Genomic DNA, 15624 nt, shown 5'->3' with positions numbered 1-15624 from the left:
ATTGTTATTTCATTCTCCACTCACAGCTGCGATCTTGCCCGTCACGCTCCTGCCCCGACGTGCTTGTCATCGGTCCTGCAATTTTAATACCACTCATATTAGCTTAGAACAAATACACTCCCACATAAATTTAACTCTGAACAACACTACACCAGATCGGGGTCTGCAGGGCAGGAGGGGTTCAAGTGATTCGGGTTCGACCTGTTTGGAGGACTCGCACCCCCAAACCCCTCAATTTTAACTGCAATTGCCAACAGCGCACATTGAACACTGGGGTTTTCCAGGGTGGTGGGGCACTGCTGGGTTGGTGTGGGGGTGTGGTTGGCCGGGGGACGACTGGGTGGGCACCCTGCTGGCTGGGTTCGAGTCCTGGAGGCTTGCTCCTGGTTTCTGGCATGCTGCAACCCGGCAGGGCTGCTGAGAGTGCCAGTTCCCTTCCGGGCCCCCTAGGAGGCCGCTTGCTATCGTGGTTGTGGTTCTGGGTGTATGAGGTGGCTGTCGGCCTTTGCTCCCTCTGTGTGGCTTCTCATACCACGTATATCTGGCGGCCAGCGGGCATCAGCAGGGGGAGGGGGGCTGACATCAAGATCAAGATCCCTGTGCTGAGCACACTTGGCGACGTGAAAGGGTACTCTGGGCTTGCGGCTGGGTGAGGCATCTGGCTGGTTGTGGTGGGGCAGGCCTTGTCCTTGCATGGGGCGCTGGTGGGCGTGGGGGCCCCTCAGGGGTGTAGGGTCTCATGTGCTCTGGGACTGGGTTATGCTCCTCAGGGCCGGCGTGGGTGTTGCTCCGCGGGCGTCCAGCTTCTCTGGGGGCTGGGGGCTATTCTGTGGCTGCACGGCTCCTGCGGCCGTGGGGTGTCTGTATAGCCGCTGGCCTCGGGGTGGCTTCTGGGGCCTTTTCCGCTGCTTGGAGGCGCTGCGATATAATCCTGACCTCATACACCAGAACCAATTGAGACATGTGCCATACACTCCCGGTGGACACTTTGCACGCACACACACACGTGCATGCATGCACGCACGCACACACACCACCAGCACCTGCTTTGAACACACGCCCAACACCCTCCTGATTACATCCCTCTCCTTTCCTCCCTCACTAACTGCCATAACTATGACAGGAAGAGGCGTAGTTATGGAGTAGGCGTAGATATGGAGTAGTGATTAGTTGTTTATAGACCAAGATATGGTAAGAAAGTTCTCCAAAGAGAGGGGTTGGTGATAGTTCTGTGTTATAAAAAACTGTGCTCTTGTCATCGAACAGGTCATCCACAGGAGAGAGTTATTGCAGCAGTTCTTGATGATTTAAGAATTGGTAAAGAGTGGCATTGCAGGTTGAGAAGTTGAACTCTACTTGCAGACTAACTCTGTCATAGATGCAATGGCATACAAATACTCTGTATTGTATGCCCAGAATGCTGGCAGCAAAGGTTAAAAAAAAAAAAAGTAAATAAGTAAGTAAGTAAGTCAATAAGTAGATAAATATAAATAAATAAATAAAAATAAAATAAAATAAAATAAAATAACGCATGGTATCTACTGATTCCAGTGCAGACGTAAACAGAAGTTGAGAATAAGAGCAGAATGGTTTTTAAAAAGCAACATAATTACATCAGACATTACCGGTGGTCTCAATGCTACCCACAAATATATATAAACAATTATATACTTTTGAATGCAAATGTTAACAATCAAAAATGTGTCAGTATTCTGAGTTCTAAAATATTTGAAGTGGGATGAAAGACTAAATCCTCTGAGCTAATTTTTTTTTGGGAACATCTGTACTTTGTTCTAGTTCCTTTATGCTGTGTCTTTGGTGAGACACAACACCAACCCCCCCCTTTACACCAGCACCCAGGGGCCCAATAAGCAACGGTTGCAAACAACCTCCTCTCATGCCCCAGTGAACAGAGAGAGAGAGAGATAGAGAGAGAGAGAGAGAGAGAGAGAGAGAGAGAGAGGGAAAGAGAGAGAGATAAGTTATTATATTTTCCTATTTGACATCAACCGCTCTGGCGAATATTGTACGCAAATTGCTGAATCCAAAGGTGTCGGACAGAGATCGAGAGAAAGAGAGAGAGAAAGAGAGCGATTTTGGTTACTGAACTGTTATTTTATAACAACTGTTTATTTTTACATTCCTATGGCAGCGAGAAAACAAAGAGATGACGAAAAATCCTTCAACAGAGAGATAAGGCAATACGGAGGGAGAAAGAGAAGGTAGAACTGGTTCAAGGGCACAAGCACTCCATCAAACCTGTAGTCCTGGGAATACTCACTACCAAACACCCCCCCTCACATTCTCCACTCCTCCCCTGTCCACTCAACTCCTCCCCCCCGACCCCGCCACTCCTCTCCAGAAGACCTCCCTCTCCCCCCAGAGTTCAGCGTCAGTTTGCTCTACCAACCCATTAGTTCAAAGTGGCTGAATGGTGGGGGGATTGGTGGGGGGATTCCAATGTGGTGGTGATGGTGAGGAGGCTGTCTTGTGCTGCCTCCTGTAGCCTGCCCCCCATTGCTGCTCATCCATCCTGGCCTGCCAGCACCCAGATCAATAGTGCTGCTTTCTTAATCAGCTCTCTGGTGACCGGAGGCGGAGAAGTGTGTGTGTGCGTGTGTGTGTGTTTGTTGACAGAAGCAGGGCATCGACTGTGTGTGTGTGTGTGTGTGTGTGTGCGTGTGTGTGTAGAGTCACTATTTAGGGGCAGTCATACATTGGCCTCTTCTCTCTTCCCCTCTCAATGTTAGTTCCCCACTTTAAACAAGCTTTGTCGGCATGGTAACGGATAAGATACGTAAAATAAAGACACCCCCTTGGTGCTTGTAAAAACATGCATTACATTGTTTGTGTTGTATTTAATGCTCAGTGCGTTTAAAGCTACACATGGTGAGTCTTCTTTTTTGGTAAAATATTTTTGGGTCAGATTTATGGGCCAAACTATATAATCCCTCCTACCTGCTCTGCTGATCTTTTGCCTGCTGTGTTGCTGCGCTCCCCCCACCTCCCCTGCATCCACCTGTTGGCCCCTACTCTTCTATCCAATGAGGGGATCCAAGGATCATCACTCCTATATTTCTAGCTCACTAACTATGTCTATGCCTCACCCCAGAGAGATACTTCTGAAGCATGAAGCACGAGTTCCGCTACTATGAAAAACACATTTCAAGAGCTCTCGAAGGCCTGGAGGCAGAAGGAGAATATAACAAATAGCTTTCAGAAACGAGGTATTGGGTGTTGAATTAGACAATTGAAGGCATTGTAAATTTGCTACAGAAACCCAACACACGCTGACTTGTTTTTGACAATTTATGCGGCAATTGTAGTCAAACAGGGAGCAGTGGTGTCTCAGGGCCCGAGGGACTGCGGGCAACATAATTGGTTATTCTGTTATTTTTAATGCATCTCATCGGCCCACTCATTCATATAGTACACACACAGACACACACACAGACACACACACACACACACACACACACACACACACACACACACACACACACACACACACACACACACACACACACACACACACACACAATGAAAGTGAACAAACACGCTCAATCATGAGCAGTTGGGGGCCAGGTTTCTTCCTCTAGGACACACTTTTTGCTGGAGACCTGGGGAGTTAATTACACAAAAAGCCTTCGAAATAAACACGCTCGTGTTTTGTAACGCACAGGTTACCATCCGATCGTCTAGATTCGATCGTGATTTGGGGAAAATACATGCTGGGGAAGGTTTTTGGTTGAAATCGGGTTCCATTGAATTCATTATCGTACTCAAGTGATGCGGCGGCGTAAGTTAAACAAATTGCTAGCTTTTAGGATCCCCAAATTGTCCTCGAATTCCTCACAATGCACACAAACCAAGGGCTGTTGTCTCCAAACAAACAAATAGAACGAGCCGTGAAATTCAGACTGGAATGGCAGACTACGTACAGTACTAGATGCTTGTATTGTTGTCCAGTGTACTTAGTAAAAAGGTTGATGGCTTTTCAGACGTACTACATTGTCATATATCTGCACCACTTTGTTTAAGCCTGTCACTGGTGGGTGACTACACTGAATAGAAACCTCATATTGCATTGTGGGTTACGCTTGCCAGGGTAGTGTGCAGTTTTCGCATACTACAATATTTCACCCACTTCGGACACACTTGTCGCTACTTTGGCGCGCTAAAGAGTATGCTTGGAGGCCATTTGGGACACACCAAAAGTCGAGATAATGAATATTAACTCAGCATGGACTGCGAGTCAAGGCGTAGTTGATGAAAGGGGTGTGTCCCAAGATACTGTCATGCCCACGGCCTCCTAGTCCCACTAGGAGCAGTCTATGTCTGTCTATGTCTATGTCTCCGTCTGTATGTTATTTGTCGTGGACAAATTGTCCATGTATTTTTCAGGCTCGAACTCACTCCTGGTCCTCTCTGCCACAGAGGAATCATCATCCCATCAAGCCTGCAGTACTTATTCCCCTGCTTTCCATCCACTCGCTGCCAGATCGTCAGTTTGTCAAACCCATCCACGCCGTTGCCGTCCTGCCTCGTCATGCCTGGCTTCCTGTGCGGAACCTGGATCCCTCCTTCCACGCTGTTCCTGTCCTGCCTTGTCCACTCTGGTTACCTGCCCTCCGGTATCCGTCTACCCCGACCAGGTCTCTCCAAAACTCCCCCACACCCAGTGACTTCAATAAACTCCCTTTGTTGAACTTCCATCTGCCTGACGTCTCTGGGTTGTGCATTTGAGCCCTAGTCGTAACAGATAAACCAACCTCACTCAAGATAATAAGCTGCTTTGGCGCTTGGTGAAAAATGTCTAATTTGACAAATTAACATTTGGAACACGCCTGTGTAATGATTCAAATTAAAACTCATAACATCCAAGTGTTAGTGCGCAATTAAAACTAACTAATTAAAACTATGCCTTCAATTTTATTAATGAGCTTTATTTTTTTAAACATTGTGTTCATTAAAAATGTTGCCGCAAATACAGCGACAGCTGGCCAATGACGACGGCGTACCAAGTAAACAGGAAATGAGCGCGTCCCAGAGGTGGTGGTATTTACAGTATTATGTTAATTATGTATGTATTATTTAAAAGCGATAAGAAAAGCAATGAAGTTAAAATAATCAAAGTTAAAATAATTCAACGTTTTGCCTTCCTCTGCGACGGAATTACAGCCGAATGTGACGTAGCTACCTGACCTTATACAGAACCAATTGGGACAAGTCCCGTACACTCACCGATGGGCCCTTCACACGCACGCAGGCACGCACACACACACACACACACACACACACACACACACACACACACACACACACACACACACACACACACACACGCTAAGATAGCAAGCGGGGAGCCGAGTCTACGACTCATGTCTACTGCGCAAAGGCTGTAATTATGTTCTTTCCTCCCGTTATCTATTTATTTTATAATATTTATGAGAAAAAAATGAATGTACTGGTAAATTTTGTGCATAACAGGCATAAAATACATACCTTTTCACACATAAATAATAACAGTTAAATAACCTTCAAAAAAAAGAAAAAGTATTATTAAAGTAATAGCATCTGAACCTTTGCGCTAAAGATCAGTTCGTGTGTGCCTTCGCTTTGTGAACGTGACGTCACAGTGGATGCGCACCTTTTCAGCCAGGGCACCTCCCGGCGAGGGAGGAGCGTAGGCTGCTGTAGCTCTTGAGTGGAGGAGGAAACGTTTGCAAATAGCATGACGTATCTGTCTGCAAAACTTGGCAAAAAAAGAAGGGTTCATCACCCCGCCTGACTCGATTCCCTTCGTTCCTACCACCGAGCCGTTCAAAAGAATCGGATCGTTCATGAACGACCCAACACCACGTCTGCTGGAGTTTACGGCTCAAGATTCAAGAGGTTTATTCGTCACACACATATACACACTTTCATACATATATGCAGCGGAAAGTCAAGAGGGTAGATGCCGTTTTCTCTGGAACATCGCACTTAAACGGCTTAAATAAAAACCGTGGATTGATAGTTGATGATAATTGCATGGAGGCTGTTTGCTGCTACAGCGAGGAAGCAGATGGAGGATTTGGACAAGGTGGTGACGCGTGGTAAAGTTGCAGCTCCAGGTTATTACTTTGTATAAATTCTCACATATGACAACAGACACGACTACTTACAATAATATTCTATTGCAGTCTTTGTACACCACCACGGCGACATTTCGTCACGCATATTTCCTTTTGCCGTCGTGCCTCTCCCCCCCCCCCCGTGCCGTTATCCCGTTGCCGTGTACCCATCACGCGGAAACGGAGTAAGATAAATTAACCTTCATATAAAATAAAAACACACTTTTGACGCGCTGGTCGCACCTAGGTTGGCACGGTCGCAGTGTGGACGCCCCGTCGCTGGTGCGCCATGGGCACTCCCCTACCGTCGGAGATGGAGGCAGGTGCACAAATTGCGCCCCCCAAAGGCGGCTGCCGACGCAACATTTAGCCAGTGCAAAACTGATGCGACAAAACCGATAAACATCAGCCACTGCCATCGGTGAATGTCATCCAATTTGCCGATAGTCCGAAGACAGTCAACAACTCGAATATCGGCCGACACCTGATGTTCAGCCGATAAATCACTGCATCCCTAGAGGGAACAGCTCAAAATGTGAGATTTAAACGCTAGCTTCTTCTGAAGGTACATCGGCTCCAGAAATCGGTCACTGCAAGACATCACACGTTATCCTTCAATAATTGCTGGTCCTCAATGAAGATTAAGCACTGTAATAAAGTGTAGAATAAGCAGATCAACATCCGGGAACAATGAAAATGGCAGGCGGTGCTGGGGAGCTGCTCATTCTGTTAATAAAAGCTTAGTTGAGGACAGCAGCTGAAGTGTGTCAATCAAATTCCAAAGTGTTCACATAGGATTGTTCCCTGAACCTCGCTCGTATGAGTGAAAGTAACTTTTAATCCTCCCCCCTGAAAAATAAAACAACTTCTGATTCTGGCAGTTTGATCAGAAAATGGAAGAAGGGAAATTGCAGGGTTTAGCTGGCTATGCCTTTTTATAAATTAAACTGCAGCTGGGAATGTCTTGTGAGAAACCGATGAGCTGACAAGCTAGCATTTAGAGGGCTCTGTTGGGGATCTGACTTAACTGGTGCCTATTGCAACCCAAAATTATACTGATAATCAAGGATTCCCTTCATATTAACACCAATCAATGCCATTGTACTGTATTATTAATCAAACTTGACCATCTGTTTGTATAATAATCACACAACACTTTATTAATCCCCAACTTTGGGCTTATATGAACAACCCCTTTCCATTTGTTCTAGTATGGGCACTTGATACTTAGAGCACAAGCAATGGTCGCAAAATATCCATTCTTTACGTCAGCCCCTGAGATGCTATTGTGTGGCGTCCACGTCTTGATCCGGCGTATGGGCTCTGTTCATGGGAAAAACTGCCGCAGCAGATCTTTCTTGTTGACCTTTCCCATCTGGTTTCTGGGCATCTCCTCCACCAGCAGCAGTGCGGCAGGGATGCTGTAGGGTGCCATGCGCTCCCTGTTGAGGAAACACAAAACACCCGGCTGACAAACAGAAGAAGAGTGTTCGGCGCCCCAGAGGGACGCCAGGGTCGGTGTGTCACGGTTAAAGAGTTTGCCGCTTACAATACACCACGTTTGGAAAATTTGGTCGCACAGTGGAATGCAGAAGAACCTCATACGGTATGTAGCAGTGGCATAGAAAATTGATGATGAAAATATCATTTGAATATAATTGTTTGAGAGAAAAATTACCAAGAAAAATGGAAACACTAACACAAAACAATATCATGATAAGTCCTTGAAATTAACTTCATACTGGTTTGGAGATGCACAGAAATAACTAGTCTTCCATGCACAGAAAACCTAATGCATATATGTGCGCACATTTGATCACAAGAGACTGTGCTTCTTTACCTTTGACCATACACCCATCCATACAAAAACACACATAGTGGCTTATCTGCGAAATATATTTTGAATAACTGTGTCATAAAATGGCAAACTGTAGTAACCAATCATTTATCCTAGCATAGACTCTCACACTTTGTATCTTTTTATATATTTGGCTATTCAATCCAGGCTGGTAGCGTGCTGAAGTGTCCTTACACAAGACACCTAACTCCCCAACTGCTCCCCGGGCGCCACAAGGAGGGTGGCAGCACACTGCTCCTAAATAGGTCAGATACCTCACGGGGATTGATAAAGTATTCATTATAATTATTATTACTTTTTCAGATTTTGTCAAGCTCTTACTTGTGCAAATTGTCTGTAGAGAAATGCACCAATCCTCAAAAATGTGCTTGGCGGAATAAACTGATTCTGATTCTACACACACAAAAACACATATACATACGCACACAAATACAAACATAAATAATAATAAATAACAACAAAAAAAGGATACCAGCAAATAAATACACATATTAGGTAAATAAATAAACCATCTTCTCACAAAAAAAAAATTATTCACTTAAGTATCAAAATTGTATTTTGTATTTTTGACAATTCTAATGGCTACATGACTCCTGAGTCAATACATTGTATTTGTTCACATGTGAGCCACACATGATGATTTGAAGTGTTTTTTTTGCGGGCTGCCAGGGTAAACATATGTGGGGCAACACTAGTCTGAACAAACAAAATAATTAAACCCAACACGGCATGAATACACAGAGCAGGGTCATTTACGATGTCAAAGATGGCAAATTTCATTATCTTCTAACCAGGTTTTGTGGCTGTGATGCCCCGATCAAGTGGCATATTCTAAAGGAGCTTTATTTCTCTTCCAAACATCTCTTTTTATCCGTCTCTCTCTCTCTCTCTCTCTCTCTCTCTCTCAAGTGTTGGTTAGTGCTTGCATGTACGTACATGCCTCATGCCTCTCTTTCTCGCTCTTCGACACTCGGAGTGATAGTGTGTGTGTGTGTGTGTGTGTGTGTGTGTGTGTGTGTGTGTGTGTGTGTGTGTGTGTGTGTGACCCTTAACGCCAGTTGGCAATATCTTATATCACACATTGCATTTTTTTATATTTTTCTTTTTTTACTTTTATTCTTATTACTATGGCGTTGCAATTTCCTGTCTCTCTCTATCTATTTATCTATCTATCATGGATGGTATCATTAGAATTGCAGTTGACACAGTATTGAAAAACTCAGTACTCAATTTTCCCATTTGCTTTTTTAAAACTAGACATTTTTATTTCAAAGCTATAACTGACCTTAAACTCTGTGTTTTCTATTTATATTGAAAACATATGGTTTTGTCAGTATGTGTCATTTATTTATCAAAGTTAACATGTTAGATTTAAGGCAATATACTTTTGAGGCTGTTCATTTTTATGACGCTATTAACGCATTTAGTTTGCCCCTCTGAACCCTCCATAGTTCTAAACCCAAATACTTGCGCAGCCACTTTACTTTCTCTTTCACATGTTTGACAGAGATTACGACGGAGAAAGCAGCTGCAACCTGCTGCCAACTCTCCTGTACCATCTTTTAAAGCAGGGGTCAACCTTTTTCAGCCCAAGGATAAGCCTGGCATCGCCAGACTAATTCACAAATGCGTATTAGTCTGGAATCTGTTTATTTTTGATTTCCAAGGGCCGTTACCAACGGCTGCAGACCAAAATGTCTCTGGACACATTTGGACAATCAATCAGAGCAATGAAATGTGTGACGTAGCGCTGAGCCAGTGAGTTGATGAATTAAACTTTTACTAAATCCTGTCGGAAGTACGACAAACACATCTTTCTTATCAACAAAAACTTTTTAGAGAAAATATACTGTCCAGGTTGTTCATTACTGTCGGGTTAGCAGGTTCAACAGGCAGTTCCACGTCAGTGGCAGCCATCTTGGTAAGGTGCGTCAAGGGCTCTCCTCTGCATTGTCATCGTTTCAAACCCGCCCCATATTAGATACATGGTTGTGATTGGCCCGACCCTGGCAAGGATGGTGGAAATCTGTTTGAATGGGAGGGTGGCCAGACGCATTCTGCCAGAGAAAATGAAACATGAGGAGATGGGTCCGGTTACCAGGCTACCCAAGGACCCCTTGGTGGATATAGAAACAGAGCAGGGACAATGTTGTGTTGCATTTTAAGCCTGGCCTATAATAACATTTTTATAGTGCCTCATTAACCTAGTTATATACTCGGTTATGATACTTACGGTTCTGTTTGAGGGTTACAAATCGCTGGCGTGCCAATGGGATGTGCACCTTACGGCAACTGGGCCCCGGCGCAGCTGCACCGGTTGCACCAATGGTGGTTACGCCACTGAGTCCAGGTTTGACTACTATACAGTAAGTACAGTAGTTTTCTTATCTAGACCTGGTCTTAAATGTGTAGGAAAAACAGTTAAATCCACTTTTCTCTGATTTCACAAATAAAGTTTTAACAAATCTGAAATAGCGTTTTACAAACTGTTTAATACCCCTACAAAAATTAAAACCATTTACCATGGTTTTTTTTTTATTGAATTTCAGCCATACATTACATTATTTATGTCTGTCAGAAACAAAGTATGTTGCCGAAAATGTGGAGGTTTTTGAACGTTACTCAAAAAAGGTTTTTGAACGCACCATAACGTCAGAAGCTGCGAATCGGCTCGCTTTCAGCTGATTACTGAAATTAAAATACACAGCTGTTCTATTGCTAATAGTTGGAGTTTGCTCAATATTATTTCTTGCACAAAATCAATTTTAAAAATTTCACAAAAGTAGTTTTGAAATTAAAAAAAAAAAAAATTGGTGGACGCCCTACAGTATGTCCAAGGACCCCCTAGGGGTCGTGGACCCCTGGTTGAAGGTAATTGTTTCAATCACTGCAATCAAGCGATTTCTGTAGCTCTCAATGAGACTTGACATGAGGGATGGTGAACCTTTATGCTGGATGCGGAGAAAGGATCGCTTTATGCCACTCCAACTAGGAAGTTGTGCGTGGGCGTTCATGTAACGTGCATGCGGAAAGGATCTCCCGTTTAACACGGGAACAGTGATGGTCACAAAGCAAAATAACTTTTACTTATTTTGGAAGGTGTGGCGTGTGAGTGTATGAACTGGTTGATATGGGTGAGTCTTACCGTCAAAGCGTCAGACTTGGCATCTCTGTATTTATTAGCTAAACTAGCTTAGCCAGCCTAGCTTTAGCTCTAACAATTATTAAAAAAAACATTTATAATATAATTTTAGTAATGCAAGTAATAACCTGAAACTGCAACCTTTTATACTTTTATATCAATCCACATTTTTTATTTTAGCCAGTGCGATATTCCAGATCAAAAGGCATTTACCGGCTCCGTAAAACTCTACAGCCGTCCGCAGCATTCTTGTGCAGTAGAGCAATGGATGACGCACTTCCTTTGTGCCGTATCGATCCTTCATTATCCCGGGAGATCATAGCTGCATTTTAGTTTTTCACTATCCCACCATTAGTAGGTTATATATTTGGACAGAGTGAAGGACATCTAAACGACACGTGGTCCCGTGGATGGACAGACGGTCAATATTCAATACTGTGAAAATAGCACATACTCTATGGTGGTGAATATCGGCCCAAGCCTAGCGTGAGCTGTGCAATTAGTTGATCCGTCCCTTGGTATTCTTTACCTGCTTTTCCTGCTGGAGCCCATTTCAGCTGAGTAACACTGACTAACACTGCAGAGCTGATAGATATTCAGGGCGACAGCTGGAGCCGAGGCACTGGAGAGTGAGCATCACTCCATTCCTTATGTCTCATTTCACCTCTCCATCTCTGTCTCTCTATGGCCTTACCGCTGTCTTGTGTGTTGGCATCGCCGACCCTCTGGTGGCAGCGTTGGCAACAATTGTTTGTGTGTCTATGTTGTGCAGAGCGGACGGCACCAGATGCCGTGAACAGGGAAAACGTGACAAGATGGCCACAAGGGGCAGTGTGGAAGGGAGGGAACCTATAATTCCATTCCCCGGCTATTCCGGTGCCGGAAAAGTGCCAGGTGTGCCTCATTACCCAATCAAGAGAACAAGGCGAAAACCAGCCAGAATCACTGGAGAGGAAGCTCTGAAACGGGCGTTGAATCTCCAAGGGGGCAACGGAGGGAGAAAGCAAGATTGAGGGAGCGAGAGAGAGATTGAGGCAGTCTGCTGAATGTTTAAAGGCCACGTTTACATCCCCCTATGGTGTTTCTCCAAATGGGAAATGGGGTTGCGGTAAATAATTGAACGCACCGCATAATGATAAACCAAGGAGATTCTCACCAACACTCAACACACATTGGGCTACTAGCTACGGGATGTCAAAAAGCCATAGTTACTCAGTCGGAAAAAGGTAGAACGAGTGTGAAGTAAAGGATTAATTTCAGGGTGAGTTGGCGCACCAGCTAGGATAATCATTTGTCACCGAAGTAGTTTTGGCTTGATTTCGAAAACAAAAAGAAAATAAAGCTATTTGGAATGGAGGTCACAGCACTAAGCAAATGGTTGTAGGCTCTAGGTTATTTGAGAAGCCAGCTAGTAGCTTGAATTCTGTACTGTTGGACAATGAACATTCATGAAGAGAAAAACTTTAAATAATTAAAGAGAGTAAATACATTTATTTTATATTTTAGTTAGTTTTGGATGTCCTGATTTGAATGTCTTTGTAGAAAAGGGTATAGTCCTTATTCAAATTGTATTCAATTGTTTTGTATTTAATTTAATGGTCCAAATTATATTTTTGGTTGTGGCAGTTCCGCCTCCCAGCGGCCATCCAAGTGGCCTTTTCAGGGACCTCCAGCACAGAGACACAGACAACAGGGTTTCAGACACTTAGTTTATTGTAGAGAGTGGGCTAGTTGGAATAAGCCCAGGAGCAGATGGCTGTGTGTCATGACAGGGCTCCAAGCCTGAGTGTGTGTGAGGATGGGGTTTTACCTGCTCCTTAGACCAACCAACGAGCAACAGGTATGCAGCAACTCTGATCCAGGGCCCCAATTACCTAGACCCAGGACAGTTGTGGCTGCTCAAACCACGCCATCCCCACACGACATTGGTTTTAATTTTATTTCAGTTTTCGTGAACAATAAAAATCTTGCCAATAAATGTAAGTCCTGCCTGTGAAGGAAAAAGACTAAATAACTGTTTACAAGACAGCACTATTATGATTTGGTTTGGAAAGCTCCCATTCTGTGCCGATTTATGTGTACAGTATAGTATGCCACATGATTTTTGTGATAGTATGTGATTGATGAGGAGTTTCAGTACCTGGCCCAGGACTTCAGCTCCGCTAACAACATCCTGCTTCCCGCCTTCAGCTGCACCACCGCCGTGACCTTCTGACCCCACGTCGGGTCTCGTACACCAATCACAGCCACATCTGCGAGGTCAAAGGTCATTTTTTTGTCATCTCTCCTCTACTCTGCATTGTATTTGACTATATTTCCGGTACAAAATTCTAACGCCAGAAGTCAGGATGTCATGATATGAGATTTTGATGGTACGGTTTTAGTCTGAGGACATCTCATGTTTAACAATTGTAATGTTGTTGTTACAGTAAACTAAAGCTGCTTTCACACATGCACTGCAACCCTGAACTTATTTAGTCATTACACAGAGGAGCTGTATGTGAGAATGCAAATGTCCGAATCAGTTGAACCGGACATTAAACGTACTTTACCCAGCCAGTACCCTACTACAACATCTGTGTCATGTCTGATTGAGTGATATGTGTGAACAGAGCAAGTGATTGCCTGGAGAATTCACAGCGAGGGAGTGGACGTGTTGACGTTGCGCATGTGCACACGTGCACATATAGATCGCAATAGACAATTGACGACTTTACGGCATGTCGTGAATGAGCTGTGTATACAATGAAATCCAAGTGCAACAAGCACATTTCACCGTAGCGTTTCGGGGGATATTCATCAGACGATGTTATATATATTATGTCTGATATCCGATCGAGTAATTTTGCTGCCTCCTACACATTTTACCCAAGCGCCAGCCCTCACCTAAACCAAACAGAGTATTTCCAGTAGGTGAGAATGTGTCTGACACAAAAAATCTCCTTTTGTGTGTGACATGTGTGAAAGGGCAACTACCGACATTGTCTAGAGTTCATACAGACGTGGACAAATTTGTTGGTATCCTTATAGCTCATTGAAACAATGCTTCATTCCTCCTGAAAAGTGATGAAATTAAAAGCAATTTTCTCATGTATACCTGCATGCCTTTGGTATGTCATAGAGTAAAGCAAAGAAACTGTAAAAAGAGATAAATAATTGCAAAAGAGATCAATTCTATTCTAAAATGGCCTGGACAAATGTGTTGGTACCCTTCGACAAATTTGTTGGTACCCTGAGATGGAAAAAGAAGAACCCGCAATTATCTCTGAAATAACTTGAAACTCACAAAAGTAATTAGCATCCATCATTGTTTATTCCATATTTAATAGAAATCAGACTGCTTACTTTTGATTTTTGATTTAACAGAATATTTTACATAATAAAACAAATGAAAATGGCATGGACGAAAATAATGGGACCCTTAACATAATATTTTGTTGCACAACCTTTTGAGGCAAACACTGCAATCAAGCGATTTCTGTAGCTCTTAATGAGACTTCTGCACCTGTCAACAGGTGGTTTGCCCCACTCTTCCTGAGCAAACTGCTCCAGCTGTCTAAGGTTTGAAGGGTGCCTTCTCCAAACTGCATGTTTCAGCTCTTTCCATAGATGTTGGATAGGATTCAGATCATCGCTCATAGAAGGCCACTTCAGAATAATTAAATGTTTTGTTCTTATCCATTCTTGGGTTCTTTTAGCTGTGCTTTGGGTCATTATCCTATTAGAGGACCCATGACCTGCGACTGAGACAGAGCTTTCGGATACTGGGCAGTACGTTTCGCTCCAGAATGCCTTGATAGTCTTGAGATTTCATTGTGCCCTGCAGAGATTCAAGGCACCCCATGCCAGACGCAGCAAAGCAGCCCCAAAACATAACCAAACCTTCTCCATGTTTCAGGAATGAAAATAGGTATGATGTTATTTCTTTGAAAGCTTAATTTTTTGGTCTGTGGATGTAGAGCTGATGTGACTTGCCAAAAAGCTCCAGTTTTCACTCATCTTTCCAAAGGACATTCTCCCAGAAGCATTGTGGCTTGTCAATATGCATTTAAGCAAATTCCAGTCTGGCTTTTTTATGTTTTTCTTTCAAATGTGGAGTCCTCTTGGGTCTTCTTCCATGGAGCCCACTGTCACTCAAAAAGCGACGGATGGTGTGATCAGACACTAATCTACCTTGACCTTGGAGTTCAGCTCGTACCTCTTTGGAAGTTGTCCTTGGCACTTTTTCTACCATTCACACTATCCTTCTGTTCAATCTGGGGTCGATTTTCCTCTTGCGGCCACGTCCAGGGAAGTTGGCTACAGTCCCATGGACCTTAAACTTCCGAGTAATATTTGGAACTGTAGTCACAGGAACATCAAACTGCTTGGAGATGTATAGCCTTTACCTTTAACATGCTTGTCTATAATTTTCTTTCTGATCTCCTCAGACGCTCTCCTTTTCTCCATTTAAATAGGCTGAATGACTGATTATACTGTAAGATTGAAGATCTGTGTGATACCAATTA

General features: G+C 43.7%; 1 protein-coding gene across 1 annotated transcript in view; it reads right to left on the bottom strand.

The window, feature by feature from the left end:
- Positions 1-6602: 6602 nt before the first annotated feature.
- acsf3 (acyl-CoA synthetase family member 3) overlaps positions 6603-15624 on the bottom strand; it is a 67069-nt gene continuing 58047 nt past the window's right edge. The window contains exons 9-10 of the mRNA XM_079998327.1: positions 13257-13368; positions 6603-7558 (exon numbers count right to left, since the gene is read on the bottom strand). Coding sequence (XP_079854453.1) covers positions 7444-7558; positions 13257-13368 — 227 coding nt within the window. The 3' untranslated portion in view covers positions 6603-7443. The remainder of the gene's footprint in view (positions 7559-13256; positions 13369-15624) is intronic.

This window comes from Zeus faber, assembly GCF_960531495.2.
Source record: "Zeus faber genome assembly, chromosome: 3".
NCBI lineage: Eukaryota > Metazoa > Chordata > Actinopteri > Zeiformes > Zeidae > Zeus > Zeus faber.
Note: the sequence above shows the minus strand (reverse complement) of the source record. Positions and strands in the feature narration are given on the sequence as shown.